Here is a 20,192-nt window from a genome sequence, read left to right on the forward strand (position 1 = left end):
GGTATTGTTGAAGCTCTGAATATTGCAAAATCAACATTAAAACTATTTCCAGAACTTCTGCTCTTGTCCTTGACTGCAGTCAGGCAACACAGCAGCAGCCTTGATGGTAAGTGGTGATGACCTAGAGTTGAGGGAGGAGGATAATAAATCAAACTGAGCATCAGAACAGATGTGATGTGTCAATTCTAGGTAGAGTGAAAGTAAAGAGCAGGGGATAGGTTTTAAGCTAAATTTATGTTGAGGTTTGTATTTTTCTTGTTCCACCTTTGCTTCAGAATGGGGAGCTTTCTGGAAAAACACCTTTTATAGCTTCGATGGGTTTGGAGCCAGAGTTGTGTCCCACTGAGCAAGACAGAACCCTGTATGGATGCTGAGTCCTAGATGTAAATGTGCCAGGCTGCTGAGTGGTAGTACTGTCCAGCTGCACTGAGAGGCAGAGTATGTTCTCATAGGTGGAGTGTGCAGCCCTGCTTCTGGCTGCACTGAGGCTACTCTGCCTTAGTTGTAACCAGTAACTCTGGTTAGTTGGCCAGCATTTCTTGGGAGCCCTGTGACTGATTGGCCAAACTGCGAACAGGGGAAGAGCAGCAGCAAAAATGTACTTTCCCAAGGGTGACAGCACAACAACAACAGGCTAGCCTGGGCTGTCTAAGCTGCCTGGGTGGTTACATGCTGAGTAGATATCTGTCTGTACTGCATATTGGGTGGCTGCTGCCAATATGAGTGTATTGGTGTTAGTACAAAGCTGATCTCTCTCTCTCTCTTTCAGATACAGACGAATGCATGTTCAACAACGGTGGTTGCCAGCATGTTTGTGTCAACACTGTGGGGAGCTATGAATGTCGCTGTAAGGAGGGGTTCTTTCTAAGTGATAACCAGCATACATGCATCCACCGCTCCGAAGGTACTGGCTGCTTCCCTCCAGGCACCAAGCAGGATTTTCTGACAGAAGCAAACTGCAAAATCTCTAAAGCAGCTTCAAAAGTATTTTTAGGTTGAGTTTTTCAAAGCTGTGAAGGGTCTTGAAGTCTTCACTCCTTTTAAAAGGAACAGTGTGTCAGAATCTTCTAAGTGACTTTGAAGACTCTTTACATCCCTTCTGCCCCTTTGATCCCACCTGTACGTCTGCAGCGTTGTGCTTGTTAAAGGCTGTACTGCTGTACTCCCAGTGTACTTTATGCTCTGTTGTGCAGCAAAGTTGTGTCCTGATCCAGGGAATGGCAGCAAATTGAAGGACAGTGAGTTCTGACCATTTCCATTGATTTTAGTTACAGGGCAATACCTGCATTACCTTCAGATACCTTTTAGATTCCCTGTACGGTGTTTAGGTTTCAGCTAAGAGATTTATTGTTTGTCAGCCCCAAAGGTATTCAAATCACATGCCTTGTTTTGAGTGAAACCTTTATGAAGCGACCTTTGAGAGATCAGAGAGCCTTGGATATCTAATTAGACATTGGATTGAACAAAATTATTTTGGATGCCTTTAGGGAATACTTTAAAGTGGTTCCTCAGATCAGGGAGTTGTCCATTGAACTGTATGGTGAATATCTTACTAAGAAGTATTTAAAGCTGCAAAGCTTTCTTTAATCTATGGCTTATCATTGGCATGACTATAAGAGGAATCTGAGCATGAATAAACAAATCTCACTTTAAAAATCCCCATAGTGAAGAAATCAACATTTACAGACATATTATGGCCATCCACAGATGAGTGTGCTGAGGTGGCTGTCATCTGATGTAGCTGAATCGATCTTTTGTTTGAATTAAGAGTTTGTATTCTCAGCTTCTCTGGTACTGGGCTTGGTCTCATGGGGGTCTACCGAAGCATGGTGATTTCTCAGGCCATTGCTCAGCTTGCCACTGCAGGAGCTGAGCTGGGAGCAGGGACAAGTAGGAAGGCTGCGGTGGTGGGGCAAGGCGTTTCCCTTCATGTTGCCTTGCTAGCAGTGATGCGTGTTTGTATGTGTGCATGGATGGTGAATCTAAGGATGAATATTAGTTGCTGGAACTCCTTGTCTTGTCCGATGCCAAGGGAGGAAAAATTTCCAACTCTTTTTATTCTTACTTGCTGCTACTTGAGTATCTTCTACTCTGCTGAACTAACAGCAGCAGCATTTCCTGTCATTGATATTTGTTCCCTAAATTGTACCTTTGGAATTCTACCTCTCTTCTCTTATTTTTAAAGATGCAGTTAATTTCTTTCAACTTTTTGGCAAAAAAGACCTTTTTTCCATAATACCAAATTTCCACTTAATTTAGGGGGTTTTTTTCTTTGAAAAAGAAAAGCAAGATGAAAAAAGATGCATTTTTTCCTAAAAACTACTAAATAAAATATATTTTTATGGAAACCAGTCTTAAGAAAAAAAACATTACTGTTTTTGCCTGAAACGCTTTTTTTCTTCATAGTAAAATACAGAAGTGTTTGGTTTTTTTTTTTCTTTAAAAGCCATTTTTTTTCAGTTTATCATGCTGTGACTGTTTCCCTCCCACCTCCTCCCTATTACTATGAAGAAGTGCTCCATGGGATTCCCCACTTTTCTTTCTCTTTAATTTTTTTTTTTCCTTCCTTGGGTGGGCAGGTCTGTTGTAAGCCAAATCTCATTGCTTTATCTTTCCCCGACTTTGTTCTCTCCTTTCCTGTTCATCGCTAGGTCTTCTATTCTCTGCCTTGCGTATGCATCTCTCAGTGTATATACTTTATTAGTCTCTTTTGACACCTCACAGCATTGATCAAAAGAGCATTTGGCACCTACTGCCTAGACCATCTATTCAGTTTTGCTTCTTATCTGTAATATAAGGGAGTATTTCCTTCCCTATCTCCCAGCCCAGTTAAGAGAGTGCATACATTAATGCTTGAGAGACCTTCCTAGTGGTCTGCAATACTGGCCTTTTACATATACAGAAAAAGAGTGAACTGGAGTTGAGATAGGAGAAATAGAAACGCTTGGGGTTGTTTTATTCTTGCTGATGACCAGTGTAACAGGGGAGCCTAAGAGTCATCTGCCCTTCCAAGTCTATCGGCAATTATCCTCTGGGTTCCTTGTCACCTACTGTGACACAGAAGTCAAGGTCAGGTAGCTATTAGAGAGTTTGATAATTAAAGTTGATTTTTCATCTGACATTACTGTGTTGGTCTGAAGCACGTGGGTGCTCTGAGAGGCTTAATGGTTCTGCGTAGCCCCTGCTTAAAGCACAGGAACTCAGAGTGTCTTGGGAAGATGCGCACAATCCTATCTTTTCCTTGGCTGTCTGCTCTGAGTAAGGTCTTCTTCATCTATATGTGGGAGAGTGGATTTACTTTGGGAGGCTGTTACAGTAGCTGACAGCCATGGCAGCCATGCACATGTAGCTTGTTCCTGTGTTTAACTTGCTCCATTTTAGAGAATACAAAAATTTGAAGGAAAACAGAGTTTTTCATGAGTAAATATGTAGTGCATCTTGTGGTTGCTATTGCTGTGGATGACAAATCTTGCTGCTCTCCCTCGTGGTATTTCACAGTCATAGCTATCTGCTTGTTGGGCTGAATCAATGGGAGTGAATTGGACCTGCAAGATGAAAGCCACATTTGAAATCACAGTGTGGGCTGAAAGCTCATACACAGGGGACCATCACAGCTGCTGCTCTTAGAGTCCTTCTAACTGCGGAGAACAGTGATAACTAGAAAGCTTTTTGGAAAAAGTTGCCTTAACACAAGGATGTAGAAAGCATGAAAAAAAGCCTGTGTTTCTGGGATGTCCTGTTCTACTGGCTGTGCTGATGCTCCTTGCCATTTGGCTATTAGAGGGTGCCTCTGAGAATCTCTGGTAGTTCTTTGTACAATTGAATCCTCTCCCTCTGTCCTATTGAGCGCCTGTTTGAATGTGCTCTGAATGGAGCCTTAATGTTCTTAGCAGATTGGTGGTGATGTCCCTACATCTTCTGTGTAGAAAAGACAAAGATTTAAATGAAGATCATACGTGTAAGAGATCAATTTAATGTGACCTGACAGGGAAATACTGCGCTGGCTTCTTGCCAGCGTCTTGCCAGTGACAGGAGTGCTCAGATCTCACTGAAGTTTTCTGGGTAACTTCTCAAAGATCCAGTCATCAGGAAGGACTCATCTGGCTTGGGGTCTGCTGGGCCAGGCAAGGCACTGGATTCAGCTCTCGTGGCTGTGACTGTGGCGATCAAGAGACTCGTCCATCCAAAGACACTCGTGTGTCAGTAGGGCAGGGTCTTCTGCAAGAGAAATTGTGTGTCTGGGAAGCATGTGGTGGGATTTGACCAAAACTTGTTTGGTGTTTGGGTCTGGACCACAATCTGCCATTGCAACAGCCATGGAACAATGTGCCCTGGGAGAATTTGTGTCCATGAAGGAGTTTGCAATCACATAGCACTTATAGTTTTACAGACATTTCTTTAATACAGGCTTATGAAATGGGGCTGAATACAAACTTCTACCACCTTTGGAAACAAGCAGCAGCTTCATAGTAAATGCTAGACTGTGTGGATGTATGTATCTTCTATGAAATGCTATCTTTTGGGTCAGCTAGATTTTGGTGGGTTTGGTCATGTACCTTGTTACACAATGGGTACTTTGTTATTAAAATGCGCCCTGGTTTGGGAAGTGCAGTTTTAGCTTTCTATGGAGACCTGATTGAATTCTGCTCACTCAGAGTGGAGCAATCCCAAATTGATCATTTAAACCATTTGTCTGATGTCAGTGAACTTTCCAAAGTACCTGCTTGAACAGTTTCCCCTTTGGTAGCTCGATAGAGACAAAAGAATAACTTTGTTAACAGAAACTAAGCTGCTAATTCTCTTAATGCTTTCTGACACCTCTGAGCTAACAGACCAAATCATATTGTATGCTTAAGAACAGAAATGTCACAAAACCACAAGAGTTAATGAGGCTAATTTGTGGCCTCATAGGTTGTCTCGTTCCTTGACTGACAGCACAATAATGGGTGACAGCTTTCATGTGGGCTCCTTGGGCTGTGTCTGTGTGCTGCAGGATTTGAAGTGTCATTGTCTTGTTAGACTTCTACAGAGTCCTCACTGTGGGAAAGGAATCAAAAAGCCAGTAGAGCAGAATAATCTAGGCTCTGCAATATCCATTCTTTTGTTGCTTAAAGTTGTCTTAATAGAGAAAGGGTACTGTAGCTTGTGCTTCGCATGGTGAGAATAGTCGTGTGCAGAGCAAGGACCTAATTGAAGTGTAGTGGAATAACGGTGACGAGTTGACCTCTGCTTGCCAATACAGTGGTTTTGTTTCATTTGGTAATAAGGCTGCGAAAAAGGCTGTGTAATTTTAAAAAATGTGTAGGGTATGGAATTGTTCACACAATCCCTTTTTAGCAGCATGGTCACCCTTTTCATTCTCTCTCTGATTGTGCATCTGCTCAACACAGTAGAAGTTCGCTGAGGTAATTTGGAATAAGCCCTTGCAGCCAAAGTATGCTCCACTTAGTCTTCTCAAATGAAGTGTTCTCACCAAGAAAGAGCATTTTGGTGCAACATGTCTTATAAAAGCCGAATGCACCAAGGCAGAGAATTTGATGGCAAAGGTGTGTTCTCTGTGTACCTGAGGAGAACATTCAGTTGTCTTCTCTCCCAGTTTTGTAGCACTATTAGAAGACCTCAGCAAAAATCTGTGGTGTACTGTGAGGGGAAAAAACCTATTCTTTTGATTTGGTCTAATGATCCCATTTGATAATTCAGTCAGCTGCTGTGTAGTTTTAAGTTGTGTGTGTACAAATTGTGTCACCATCTTGCCAATGGCAAAGGCATTGATTTAGCTGAACCATGGGGTAGGGTGAAAGAAGTTTTTACAGTAGTTCTAGGAACAATTCCTCCCTGTTTAATTGACTTTAACTTTTTGCAAAGGCCAGACAAGACACTGTGGCAGTCATTGAGTGCTGGTGCATGAACAGCTTGTAACTGTCAGAGACAAAAATGACAATTTTTTTTTTTTCTTAGGAGGTGCACCAAAAGGAGGAAAGTCACTAGTGTCACATTGCTTTTTCATTTGGTTAAAGCAAGCACTGGCACTAAATTCTGTCCAGCCAGAAAGGTGTGCAGAAATACAGAACACTGTGATAATCCCCAGTGGGGTTACTTTGGGAGGTATTTATTGAAATCAGAAAAAAAATGAAAAGAAAATGGTTAGCAAAAAAGAGAATTCACATACAGCATACATACAATCTGCATGTCTGCCTGGTCACTACTTGGTCACTGCTGAGTTAGGTTATGACTTTGGGAATCTGCTTTGTAGGCCAGTAATTAAAATAGGGATGACTTTTGTGACTGTCAGCCTAGGCATTCCTGTGTCTGCTCTTTTAAGCAGAGAAATAAGAACTTCACTTTAGGCTTTCATCTTGCCAGGTATCAGCCATCTTGCAATTTTTATAAAAGAAATGAGGAGGTTTTATAAACGCTGGTATAAAGTGAGAGCATTGCATGAGAATGCAGATCCTGTACAAATCTAGAGATGTTGCTTTTTGATCTTGCAGTCAAAGAACATGGGCGCAGAAAAGATCACAGGTGGAGAAACCTTGGGGCCATTGACTTTGCAGGATTGGACTTTCTGCCTTTCCTGTCTGTGAGCTTATACTTCTTGGCTAACACTGTAGGATCTTCCCAGAAGTAGCAAGCTGTTGTCTATATTGAACTGACTTTATTTGACTGTTGCTTGCACACAGAGATGCTGAGGATGCTGATGCTCTTGCACTTGTCCTGTTTTGCAGAAGGCATGAGCTGCATGAATAAAGATCATGGTTGTGCCCACATCTGCAGAGAAACACCCAAAGGAGGAGTTGCCTGTGAATGCCGACCAGGATTTGAACTGTCCAAGAACCAGAGGAGCTGCATTTGTATGCAACATTCTGCATATGCTTATGGTTTCCCAAAGTGAATAAATAGTGTTCTGTTTGCAGTGATATGGGATTTGGTATGTTATAGCTAAACTGGGATGACATGCCTAAATTGTGTGCATTTGAATTAAACTAGAATCAATGGTTTTGCTGGACACTGTCACAGCAGTCTATTGGTTGCTACAGTATGTGTAGTTTGGGAGTTGTGCTATTATTCATAATGACCGGAATCTCAGCTCCACAAGAGCGCTCTGCAGTGCTTCAGTCTCACAGAGTTCTTCAGGAAAGGGGCATGTTAGGAAGGTGTATTAGACGGTCAAATGGAGACAAAATTCCAAACTCTTTTTCAAAGACGCTGGAAGTACTTGTGAGATGTAACACATGTTTTCTTCCTAGTAACATGCAATCATGGAAATGGTGGCTGTCAACATACATGTGATGATGCTGATAATGGGCCTATTTGTGGATGTCACCCCAAGTACATCATGCATGTGGATGGGAAAACCTGCCTGGGTCAGTATACAGCAGAGGGAAGTAGTTTTCTGTTGATGACTAACTCTAGAGTGGTGTGGCGTTGCTGTGTGTGCGTGATTAATGCTCCTCATAAGAGTATGGCTAGAAAATGTCAAGGAATCCAAACCTAAGAAACCTGCTAGTGCATGAGTGAGTTGATTGGGTCCAGGCAACTTATGCTTCCCTGTATAAGTAGCTACTTAATACTAGTGCAGCCTGTAATTATCACTGGTCTCTCTGAAGCACAGGCCTGTCACTAACCAAAGAAGATTCCCTTCCCTCTAGAATATTTTAGGTTCAGTTTCTTGTATAGCATGAGCCAGAGAGTGTAACCAAGCAGTACGTCTGTTAAAACCAGAACTCTGAATTCAATTAAAGTACAATTTTTGCAAGGCAGTTATCCAGTAAAGAAAGCACTTAAGATTTATAAACTCTTCCAGTCTCTGGAAGAGTTTGTTGTCTGTTGATTGAAATCAGGCATAACTGTCTGGTCCTTGTATTAGTCCATGATAGATGATGACAGTGTGCTCTTAACAGAACAGTTCATGACAGTTCAATTGGCTCTTTCATCTTGTTGCTGTTTACTACGTTCATAGCACGTGTCTTTTGTTAAGAATACCGAAGCAAAGGTGAATTGCAAGGAAGCAACAAAACCAAAGTATTCTCATGGTTTTGACTGAAGGGTCTTCATGATTTTCATTATTACTTTATTTAAAAAAAAAAAAATTTCTGCCTAGTCAGTTCCAACTGTCTCCGATAGAGACAGCTGCATCGCACACTGAATTATGTATTGCATGTGTCTATGTATTGGATATCATATGAGGCTTCTGGTCAGGGCACCTTTACTCATTTGCTTTTTTCATGTTTCTTACAGAGAGGGAAGAGGCTGCTGTTGAAATTTCCGAGGGAAACACTACAGCAGGGGCTGATGTGGACAAGAGGGTGAAGCGAAGGTTGCTTATGGGTAAAAGTGCTTATCCAGAATAATTTTTCTGTTTGCTGAAGCCTTTTAGATTGAAGAATTGTTTTTGGTGGTTTTTTTTTTTTTTTTATTGTAACCATCATAGCTCTGGGCTGAATTCTGCCTGAGATGCTCCAGGAAACAATATTAATTCATAAAGTAAAAGAAACTATGTATATTGTTTGTGACGGTCAGTAGGAGGTGTCAGGAACTTGCCCTTGAAGTAGTGTACCTTTCCATGGTTCTAATTTGTCATGGGAATGCAGTAACATCCCTTTTGTGCTACAGTTTTAGCCAAGTGATTGTTGAGGAAGCAGTGTTTTACCTGCTTCTCTTCAATTGAAAGTATACTTCTGCATGGAAGAGAATTGGGCCCAATGGTGGATTGCATCTAGAAGGACATGTTAGGATACCAGGCCATCTTATTCTTCCTAGAGGTGTTCTCATCTGGCCCAAAATGCCAGCCTCTGAGGGTCTGTCACTACTGGGAAGGCACTGGCATGAGAAACAGTCACTGGTCTCAGGGCAGCTGTGTCAGTGGATGTCCACCTCAAAAGCCCTTATTCCAGGCAGTCAGGGTGATTTACTGGGCTTGTTGGCATTTGTCACAGAAGCGGCATGGAGGCTGAGGAAGAAACTACCAAAAGTATAGAGCTAGCTCAGAGCTCCTGAATCCATATTTAGACACCTAAATGAATAGCCTCATTTTCACAAAAATGACATTTCTGTGGAAAGAGGAAGAAAGAAGAGGCACTCTGTCTTCCTATGGACATAGCCTCCCAATATTGAATGTGAGATGAGGGACTGGGAGGGGATAAACCAGTAAAGTCTCAAAACTTGAGAGTAGTGTATGCTCGATGCTCGGAAAACTAGGAAACAGAGCTAGAAAGAGAGGATTTCAAAAAGCAGACATAGAAAATTATCTTTGCAGCTCTCTGAACCAGTATGTGCTGGATAAAATTGCATTTGTACAGCCAGTGAAAAGTTTGTTAGACTGACTGAGGTGGTTAGAGCAACTACAAGAGGATGAATGCCAAAGAGTGAGTTATTTCTGTCTAGTCGGATGTGAAGAACTGTATTTTAGGGGTGTTCGCTAGAAAGGTTTGGTGAGATTTACACATAGTTTCCACAGCGGGAAGTTAGAGGAACATCAGGTTGAGATGGCACCTGGGTTACAAGCCTGAAGGAACACTCAGTGTGGGTGTAATCCACCATGACTGGGAGCACAGGTAGCATGCGAAGGTGTGGTGGGAGGGATTTTAGAAAACTGGTTTAGTAGTGCTGAGTGTAACCAGGTGTCTGAGCATTGGTGGGAAGTGTCAGAGGATCAGCCAGGATTGAATGTGGGAGTAACGAGGCAGACTGACAGGAACAGATTCATCATCAAGGAGCAGGGATTTGTTTTGAGCATGAGAATATCCAGAGACAGTATCTCAGTTTGTAGAGTCTCCACAAAAACCTGGACGTAGCTGAGGCAGGGGTTTTGCCCACACATGCGTTTAGTAGTTGCTCATGTATACTAGACTAAATGTGGTTGAATAGCAGTGTGCTTGGAACCACACCTTGTATCACATGATGTTTCTTGTTACCATTATAATATTCCTGAGCAAACTTCAGCTTTATCTTGTTGGCTAGAAACGTGTGCAGTAAATAATGGCGGCTGTGATCGTACATGTAAAGATACATCGACTGGAGTTCACTGCAGCTGTCCTGTTGGATTCACGCTCCAGTTTGATGGGAAGACATGTAAAGGTGAGTTTTATACTTGTGGATACGTGTCTACCAACACCTTGCTGTAAGGTGTTCATCTCCAAATGAAGGTAATCCGGCGCCCAGAGGAAAAGCCAGCATGTGTAATCTGACCCAAGAGAAGACTGCAGCCAGGAGGAGATGCACAGTTTCCATCGCATCAGGTGCATCATGTACAGAGAATCTCTGCTGCTCTGCCCTCTCCCTCACTGCTTCCAGCCCTCCTGCCAAGATGGCCTCATTTTTCACAGATGAGGTTTGGTAGGAGGTAATACAGGTCTGTGGTAAGGTAGAGGTCGGTACTGGGAGAGGTAGGCATGTAGGTTCTTACAGGCATACAGTCCAACAGTCTGCAGCCCACTGGTATTAGAGCAGTTTGTAAGTAAATATCAGTGTATAAACAGGGATGTGTGAGTAGAATTACTTATACTGGTCCAAGCAGCTCTAATGAAAGTACTGGAAAGGAGCAAAGGGACATTTAGGTTGTATATTAAAATACATTTTCCAGTAATTAGATGCTAAGACTGTTCTGCTAGGCAAAAACGATGGAATCCCCATGTTTGAGTCAATTAATATTAGATAAAGAACTCATTCTAATATTGGCATGAAAAGGACAGGGTAGCTCAGGAAGTCTCCTCTGAGATTTCTGCAGGGCTTAGGAAGAGGAAGCAGAGAGAACGTTTAAAAAGGTAAAACCTGTTAAAGAGCACTTAAAGTGTTTCAAACAGAACTTAGGGAAATGGTCTTTTTTGAATACATGTACACAAATGTAAATGACAGGAATATGTTAAAGGAAAGCAAATAGCACTGTCACGGGGCTGAATGGGCCAGGTCATTAAGAGCTGGATCTGATCTTCCTTAACATTTGTAGTAACGTTGCTAGATATTTTTTCTGGGCTTCTCTAACCAATTGGACGTGACTGTTTTCTGGATCTGGCAGTGGAAGTATGTTGAATGTACTGTGTTTATTTGCTGAAGCACTTTTTTTGTTACAGATATTGATGAATGCCAGTCCGATAATGGAGGCTGTGATCATTTCTGTAAAAACACTGTTGGCAGTTTTGATTGCAGCTGCAGAAAAGGATTTAAATTATTAACAGATGAGAAGTCTTGTCAAGGTATGTGTACTGGAGAGGCAATCGAAGTAGAACAAATCAGCGTGGCTTGGACATCTACAATGATGAAGTGATAATGGACTCCAGAATAATTTCCATGCCTCAGTTTTGGGTTTTTTTTTCTTTCTGAAACAGCTGTTGAGTTAATACAGTTGGCTTGATACTATTGTAGGAGGTATGTTTAACGGCACAGTGAACTATTATGTGGGAACAACAGAGACAGCATCGTGTTAAAAAGCTCTTTATGAGGATAATGCCCCCCCCCCCTTCTATTAATTAATCTCAAAATAATTTACAGGGAAAAATAGACAACATATCTCTGTCCATCTTACTGACTAGTTCACCATTGCAGTGAAATTATTTTTTCTTAGTGGGACACTTAGATGCCATGAGTTCATTATTTAAAGAAAAAAAGGTATAACGTGATCTATGAAATTATAGGCCTGTAGGCAGACTGGAATTGCTATTTCCTAAAACATCAGAGAACATTTGATTTTTAGGATGACATGGATTTCTCCTGTGAGACTTGCAAAGCATATTTGCTTTTCTGTATAATGGTTTGTACATATAGAGTTAGCAATCCTGTTTAAGCTGCTTAAATACATTGAAATGTAGACATCAAAATGGTCTGTGGTTTTGGAAAAGCTACAATATGAAACAATGTAAAGCCAATCAGCCAACTGGGGAAGTGAATAATTCAATTTCCTAGACAACCAGCTGACATTAATGATGAATTTTAGAAAGCTGAACTGACCAACAGAAAATAATTTTTATCTGGGTTTTTGGTGCACTCTTATCCTTTTTAAATCAGACAAAGGAGGACAACTATTTATACGGAACAAACTTACTATAAAAACATAAGATTTTCAAGATAGTTTGTGGGTTTTTTTTTTTAATAAGGAATCTGTTTATGAATGTATTTTAAAGACTTGCATCTCCCTTTTGTCCTTGTCACTTCTGTTACTTTCCCTCGATTGTTTCAAAAGTGGTATCTTGAAGCGCGCCAAAGCCTAAGAAATGATGTAATGTATCAGTGATGTTGATGTGAACTTTTTTGTATCTTGCAACATTATTACACGGTATGCATAATGTACTAGCACAGAAGTTTTAGGTGCTTTTGATGGTATAATAAACATTCAGGGCCATTTTACCATTCAATTCACTGAGATCATGATTAGACTGTTATACGAACTATGCTTTACAAAGAAGATGTGTGCAAAGTGATTGTAATGCCAAGGAAAACTTTCGCTGGAGAAAACAGATATCTCGGCAGCTTTTAGAGACAGACACTGAAGTCTAAATATAGAGTATAATGGATCCATGGAAAAATTCACCAAATTACTCCAGTCATCTGTCTTCAGGTGTATCTTGGAGAACACGGTGATTTTCAGCAGACTTAAATCAGGCACTGCATATTCATATAGAGTTAAAAATGTGGCCTTTGCTTTCATTTATGGGGAAAAAACAAAGGCAATACTTCCTTTTGTAAATCTATTTCTGCAAACCTTATGTAGACTTTTTGTAATGAAATAAGTTCTGTCAGCTTTTTTTTTTCTCCCATAGTAGAGAAATAATTTATTTTAAACATAGCTGTTAAAAATGTAGCAGCAGGTTTTGTGTTTGCCAAGAAAAAGCTTGTTTGGCAAACTAATTGTTCTTTTAAAAGTTGTCATTTCATTATGGTACATTATTTGCTTTAAAAGAATTTGCTTAGTTTGCATAAATCTGCACATCTCTGTGTCCAACTTTGTTAGCTCATCAGTGCTCCCTTGTCAGGCTGAAAGATACTGATGTATCCCTTTAAAACTTGCAGACATTGATGAATGCTCCTTTGAACGGACGTGCGACCACACGTGCATCAATCATCCAGGCACCTTTGAGTGTACTTGTAACAAAGGATATGCTCTCTACGGCTTCACACATTGTGGAGGTGAGTTATAAAAAGACACTACAGGCCATGCTAATAGAGTGCTGTTGCCACAGCTCTAATTAGTGTCTGTGGAAGACACAAGCCTATGTCTATGCAGTAGGTGTATAGAGTAAATTGGACTCTTTGCCATGATAAGGAGACACAGCAAAAATAAAACTAATCCTGCTCATTTCTGTCTTTGCTCAAATGATTTTTCTCTTCCCACCCTGCATCCAGAAAACACCTGTGACTATTAGAACAAACTATTGCATTTTGCACCTGGATATGGAAGCCATAATTTGATAGATTTTTCACATGCAGAAGTCTCATTGGCTTCAATGAAAAGTCAATGGAATAGGACTTAAAGAACAGGAAGCTCTGGATGATTTAGAAAATTATGGTTTTGCAGGTTGCCCTTCTGCATATGTCAGATCCTCATGTCATGTAGATTGGAATTTAGCTGATGTAGTACCACCGATTTACATTGGCCAAGATTAATACTCTTAAATCTTTTACGTCTTTCCTACAAGAAAAGCTCAAGGAAAGAGAGAAAGATGTTCACAGAACCTCAATATTTGTCAAGTGTGAATACTTCTGTGACAAATTCCCAGAATTAATATTCATGTTTCCACATGAATAACTGGACACTAAATGGAATTAAACCTGTTTTATATAAGCTCTAGGCAAGACCTTACTGTGACTCCATCTGCCTACTTAATTCTGAGTAAGACCTATTTATTTCTGAGGCAGAATGAGCACACTTGAACCTGGAGATAACAATTCAGAGATCTCTGTGTGCCTGATCTGTTCTAACCTCTGCCTCTAGAAAGTCTGCAAAGAAGATTACAGGGCTACAACATCACTGTGTTTTATCCTGATGAACAGGGAAACCTGCCTGGATGGGGAGTAACACTGTTCATGTGTTCTACTTGCTAAAAGAAGTCTGTTGTCATTAATTCCTCTGCATTAATTCCATTTCTTTTGGCCACCAGTGAGGGAAAGGAACTGTAATTTTGCTGTTGGCTGCTAATTGGCCTCTTCATATCATACTCCTGTGCAGAAGATGTTAATCCTTGTACCATAGTAAGTCCTTCATTTACTGGCAGTCACAGGCTGTGTCAAAGCTGGTAGGGGTACACCTTCTGGCCTATATGGAAGAACTCAGTAACTGCTGGAGATAATAGGTTGCGATTGTGTGCAGCATCCTAACAAAAGGTCAATGAAAACCAAAGATTTGGGGCCTATTCTGTGGTATCTTGGGGAGCAGTACCAATTTAAGGTGTTCCCTTCTTTCTCCATTATTCCTCTGCTGCTCATTTCTACCCCTGCTGTCTCAGTTCTGTTAGTAGCATGTTTTTCCCTGAAAATCAGCTCAGTTTTGTAATCTGTTTCACAGTGTCTTCTACCAAATTGTTACCTATCTAGAGGGGGGCAACAAATGGTTGGTGAGAGCAGTGACAAGAACTTATTATTTCTATTGAGAAAAGCATATATAGAAGTGGGTACCCTCAGTTGCACAAACTTTCTGGGACTCACAAGAGATTTCTTGATGGCAGTTTTCTAGGTTTATGTATAATTGCCATAAAGCTACTGGAGACAAGTGAAGCAGTCATCAGGGTGGATCTGAGAAGCAGAGACATAGAACTTTGCATTTCCCTTTATTGAAATTCATGAGATTCCTGTCGGCCCATTTCTCCAGCCAGTCAAGGTCCCTTTGAATAGCGACACAACCGTCTGGTGTATCAGCTGCTCCTCCCAGTTTGGTATCATCTGCGAACTTGCTGAGGGTGAAATCTTGTTCCATCATCCAGGTTTAATGAAGAGGATAAACAGTATTGGCCCCAGTATTGACCCCTAGGATACAGCACTGGTGAATGGTATATTCTGCATCAGCATGCAAGTTTGTGCCAAAGGCAATATGTTGTGCTGTCAGTAGTTTCACCTCCTATTGGCATTTATTGGGTGGGGCAAGGCCCTGAAATTGGATAATTGGCCAGAAGGGACAATGGTGATACAACGGTGTTATTTGCCCACATGGAGTCAAATAGTGTTCCACAGCAGTTGTATCTATCTGAGCGCTTTGGAGGATTGATCAGTATGAATCCTGTCCACGTTGTCTGTCTTTATTCCGAATTAGAAATATTAATTAATCAGACACAGTACAATGCAGATTTGATTTGGTCTCCTTTTCTTTGAGTTAATTTGTTTTCATATTGCTGAGGCTGGATTTTTTTTTTAATTATGTTGTTTAAGGACATACCTAACGTCTCCCCTCCAACAGCATTTGATCAATTTTTACATTTATCAAAGGATTTCCATGAAAACAAGACTATTTCAAGGTGGCTGTCCAGATAGCATTCCTGAACTCTTTTCCAAACCCTACTAAGCAGTATTTGTGTACATGTTTAGCTAGTGGAGTTAGAGTACAGAACTTTGGCAAGAGTAACTTTTAAAAAGTATTTTTACCTTTCCTCTGTAGATATTAATGAATGTAGCATCAACAATGGTGGTTGCCAACAGCTGTGTGTGAACACACTGGGAGACTATGAATGCCTGTGTCACTCTAACTACAAATTACACTGGAATAAAAAGGATTGTGTTGGTAAGATGCCTAGTAAATACGGTTCTACTCCTGATGTGTCTGATGGCCATGTGGTTATAGTAAAATCTGAAAATCTTGATCTGTCCAGTTAAGTGGTATGAGTCATCATTCCTGGTATTCCACTTTATTTTTTAGTCAGGCATGGTAGTACTGATGTTGAAACTGGTAAAAACAAGCAAACAATCTCCCCCCAAAACAGGAGATACTTTGAGGGATTTTGATGCTTTCTTTCCTGTGCTTTTATCTAGCTCATTCTTCTATTTCCTTTTGTTTCTCTGCATGAGAAGGTTTGCTGATTATAGTTTTACCTGAAAGGAAATTACTTATGTGGTGTGATGTTCCAGTGATTTTATTTTGCTTTGATTTTCTGTCTAAACAGCATATTAGTTGCATGGGTGCTCTCAGGTACCAGCTACAAAAGCAGCTGCATGCCAATTTATTAGTAGGGTGTATGTAGACATTTTACTTCTGTGAATATTTGTTTTATCCTATTTAGAGACAAAGGGTCCCTTGCCTGATAATAGGTCACCCAAGGTATTGCTGCGCTGCAGTAAGAGTGGTGGGAGCGATAGATGCTTCTTAAGCTGCTCTTCGGATGTCCAGGTATTTTCTGGTAAGTCAAAACCAACAAAAACAGTCATATGATTCTGCAGAGACTGTAAAAGTAGCAAACCTCCTAACTCTGATGGAAGCGCCAAGAAGTAGACAATAAACAGGGACCTTTCCTTTTTCACTATAGATAATAAAGGGCTATATCCCTGCCAGTGTCCCAAGAAACCCCCCCTTTCCTTGTCTTTTATAACCACTCTACCCTCAGATTCATTCCCTTCTCATGACAACTGTCTTTCTGAAGCTGGGGAGGACAGGGCAGAATTCTCTGTGCTCCCTGGGCCATTCCTTAATTGGCCCTGAGAGCTGCTGCTGAATGGGGCAAAGGCATTCCAGCCCTGCGTGGGGTCTGAGTTTTTTCCTGCACAGCCCCTCCACCCCACAGGACACAGCATGGAGACTCAGCCAGTGCTTATGGGACAGATGCTGCTTTTCTTCCTGAACCCTTTAAATTGCTTAGGAAGAGATGAGCTCTGAAGTGGAGTATTTTATGAACAACATTGTTGAAAAAGGTGAAGATGACAATGCCCATCAACAAATTAAAAATGTCTTTTATACTACAGGAATCTTCAGTCTGTGCACAGTGCCTGTGTCTTTACTGTCTGTCTGTGTGGTCTGTCTGTTAGGAACACAAGATGCCTATACCCTCACCTGTGGCAGGTCATCTCAGCTTAAGAAAAAGCAGCAAAATACAAATGCATCCAGCTGGCTGGGTAAATCACTAGATTTACTGTTGCATGATTTGACTGATTTGTTTTAACAGATAACTGTGAAATAAGGGTGTTTCTGTTGACTTTCTATTTTCCCTCTCCATTATACTCCCTCCATTTTTTTTTCTTCCTCTTCCTCATGATTGCAGATCATGATTACAGCAGGAAATTCCCCTTGTATTGCTTCATCAGCATCACTCAAACTAAGACTTAAAAATAAATAAAGAGAAGATGATCAATAGTGAAATAAACAGCTAGGCCAGGAGTTGTCATGCCTCTTCTTGGACATCCAAACTGGACAGTGTTGGCAACATACAATATATTTAGGTTGAGCTGTTGGACAGTAAAGTTTAGAAAGTATTTAAAGCTAAGCAGATAAGAGGTCCTATTTTATATAGACATAAACTACTTTCTGAACTGTTTTGGAGTATCTCCTTTGATTTCAGCTAACCTTTATTTGATTTACCCAATAGCAGATCTGGACTTGATCTCATTCTTCTCTTTTTTTTTTTTTTTTTTTTAAATAAAATCTGTCACACTTTGTTCCAATTCCAGTTGTGAACCAGCTTCACAGCAGGAGAAAGCTGGTATCTCTTTAGTTTTTCTGTGATGACCGCTTTTTCACTTTATATCAGCATATTTTTTGATGTCATCATTATGATGTGACATCAGGGTTATCTACATTTTCTATTTGTTTTTTAAAATAACATGTCATTGTTTCTTCCTGAAGATACTTCAGCCATCAAGATAAGTGTAACCTTTAAATTAAATGAAGGAAAATGTAGTTTGAAAAAGACTGAGATGTTTCAAGAAGGTCTGGAACAGATGATACCAGGTATGAATATAAAAATGCAGGTAAGCAGGTTAGAGCCATAGCTCAGGGGTTATTAAGTGCTTTCCAGATATGAAGGACATAAGCAAAGCACAGAGGACTGCAAACTTTCTGCTGTTCACTGACCTCATTCAGGAATTGCACTCCTTCCCAGCCATGATTCTTGCAATAGTCGTTTCAGATCACAGGACTTCCCTGTGACAACCTTACAGTATTGCTAGAAAAGTCCTTTTTTGTTTGTACTACTGCCAATAAATTCTCAGTAAAATCAACCATTCTATTCATTCTTTTGATTTCTTCCTTTCCTTTTTCTCTCTGTCCCTTCTTTCTGTTCTTTCCTTTCTCACCTGCTCCTTACTGTGTGATGCCTCAGTGAAGAATCTTCTGGCCTTTTATGCTGACTCTATTGCCAAAGGGTTATTCCTCTTTTCTCTTGACTTCCTTTTATACTTCAGCAGCCCCAGATGGACAAAGTGAGGTCAGCTCTTCCATCTGTTCCAAGGCAGAAAGTATAGCCTGGTAATTTACAAAGTCAGCAGAAAATGAGGAGTACAAAGGAGCTGGGGGAATCAGCATGTCAGTTTGTTTGTTCTTAGAAGAGTAACAGTGAGGAACTACACTAGATGCTCAGTGAAGAGTTATAATACTCCAGAACCAAAGTTTATTCTGGGTGTTTTCTTTAACTAAATCTTATTTCCTCAGTGAAACCTTGAAAATGGTCTCCAAATGTCCTGTGTATGCAGCCACTACTTAATTTAAACACCATTATAAACTACGATGTTTTTCACATGCTTTGTATGAGTGCAAAATTTTTTCCCTTGAGTAGCTTGCCTGGTGCAGGCAGTGTCATGGTTTTAAAATGCTTTGCATAGTGCAAAGGCAGTTCATGAGAACCTGCTAGCAAAATCCAGGGGAAGCAGACTGAACACTGCAGCCAAGTTTTCATCCTAGCAGTGAATCATGCCTCAAACTCGCTGCAGTGCCAGAGTCTCAGCCTGACAGTGCATCTGCAGGTGCACCGGAGTCATGATTCTATGTGAGAGTGTACCAGTTGAGAAACTGGCCAAACTGTGTGATTACTGGCATATGGAGTTGATAATTAGCTCCCCTTCAACTCTTCATGACAGCATATGCACTGAGCACTAGTGAATGTTCAATAACATAGCTGGACAAGCTTTTGCTTCCTTTAATTTTGTTCATACAGAGAGACATAATTCAGTAATGGAGAGCTTCCGCTATGTAAACCTAACATGCAGCTCTGGCAAGAAAGTTCATGGAGCCCTCAGTAGACTGACAGCGACTAGAGAAATTTTTATCACTGCGGACTTTGAGCTTGAAACAAGCCGAAAGGAGGTGACAGGTTGGTTGGAAAATAATCCAAGGTGCGGTTTGAAGCTTCTTGCTGTTTGCTCCTTAATTTCTGTATTTTTCACTTCTATCTGTATGCAAAATGATAATAAAAAGTATCTCCTGTTTTGAAAATGAATTTTACTGCTTCAGAATGAGTGAAGGATGGGAATAGTTTCAAAGATCAAAGAGCTGCCCATAGATTAAAGTCTTGTGGTCTGATAATTTTCTTCCAGCCTGGTGGTCTTGTTCTTAAGGATTTCAGACTTGTTTACAGAAGTTGCTTTCTCAGTGTTTTGCATTGGTTGGTCTTTTGAATTGGGTGTATTTTTGTGCATGGTCACTTATAGCAGCTTTCACCCTTGATGCTTTTCAGACACATGTGATGTGCGCTGTGCTCGGAAAAAGACTGAAAAGAGGTTCCGTAAAACCATTCGAACCTTACGGAAGACAGTCAGCAGGGACCAGTTCCGCATTCGCGTCTCTGGCTTGGATCATGAAGTGGCCAGAAAGTCTCTCAAGTTATCAGAGCCACAGCAGTCTTGTGGTGCAGGACAGATGCATGTGGGTAACAGATGTGGTAAGTAAATGTACATTAGGAACAACCCATCACGTGTGTTTTACTGTTTTGCTCAGTCTGTTTTGCTTGGTCTGGTAGGCAAGGGGGGGATCGTGGGATGTGTCCAGGAGAGAGGGGGGCTGCATGGGAACAAGTAGGGGTTACTGTTTGTGCTACTGAGATGTGCCCCTCTGTGTGTTTATTGTTGGCAGTTGCTGTGTTACAGAGTAGAATTGCTCAGTGCATTGCACTTTGTTATAGCTGGTGCACAGCCCACAGTAAGCTCAAAGGTAGAAAACATGGGAGTAACATCAGGCACCAATGGCCTTTACATCACCAGTGTTATTTTTAAGACTACATTTAATATCCAGTGTAACACTGTGTTTCTGAACTTGCGAACATTTCATCTCTCCCTTGTTCCAAAGAAAAGGCTGA

General features: G+C 40.8%; 1 protein-coding gene across 1 annotated transcript in view; it reads left to right on the top strand.

Annotated features, from left to right (window-relative positions):
- Window positions 1-20,192, top strand: part of SCUBE2 (signal peptide, CUB domain and EGF like domain containing 2) — a 41,127-nt gene that overhangs the window by 5,650 nt on the left and 15,285 nt on the right. The window contains exons 4-16 of the mRNA XM_075712428.1: window positions 770-904; window positions 6,726-6,851; window positions 7,248-7,364; window positions 8,239-8,328; window positions 9,961-10,077; window positions 11,070-11,192; window positions 13,003-13,119; window positions 15,578-15,700; window positions 16,197-16,313; window positions 16,936-17,022; window positions 17,750-17,854; window positions 19,056-19,211; window positions 19,575-19,778. Coding sequence (XP_075568543.1) covers window positions 770-904; window positions 6,726-6,851; window positions 7,248-7,364; window positions 8,239-8,328; window positions 9,961-10,077; window positions 11,070-11,192; window positions 13,003-13,119; window positions 15,578-15,700; window positions 16,197-16,313; window positions 16,936-17,022; window positions 17,750-17,854; window positions 19,056-19,211; window positions 19,575-19,778 — 1,617 coding nt within the window. The remainder of the gene's footprint in view (window positions 1-769; window positions 905-6,725; window positions 6,852-7,247; window positions 7,365-8,238; window positions 8,329-9,960; window positions 10,078-11,069; window positions 11,193-13,002; window positions 13,120-15,577; window positions 15,701-16,196; window positions 16,314-16,935; window positions 17,023-17,749; window positions 17,855-19,055; window positions 19,212-19,574; window positions 19,779-20,192) is intronic.

Source organism: Pelecanus crispus, chromosome 6, assembly GCF_030463565.1.
Source record: "Pelecanus crispus isolate bPelCri1 chromosome 6, bPelCri1.pri, whole genome shotgun sequence".
In the NCBI taxonomy this organism is placed as follows: Eukaryota; Metazoa; Chordata; class Aves; order Pelecaniformes; family Pelecanidae; genus Pelecanus; species Pelecanus crispus.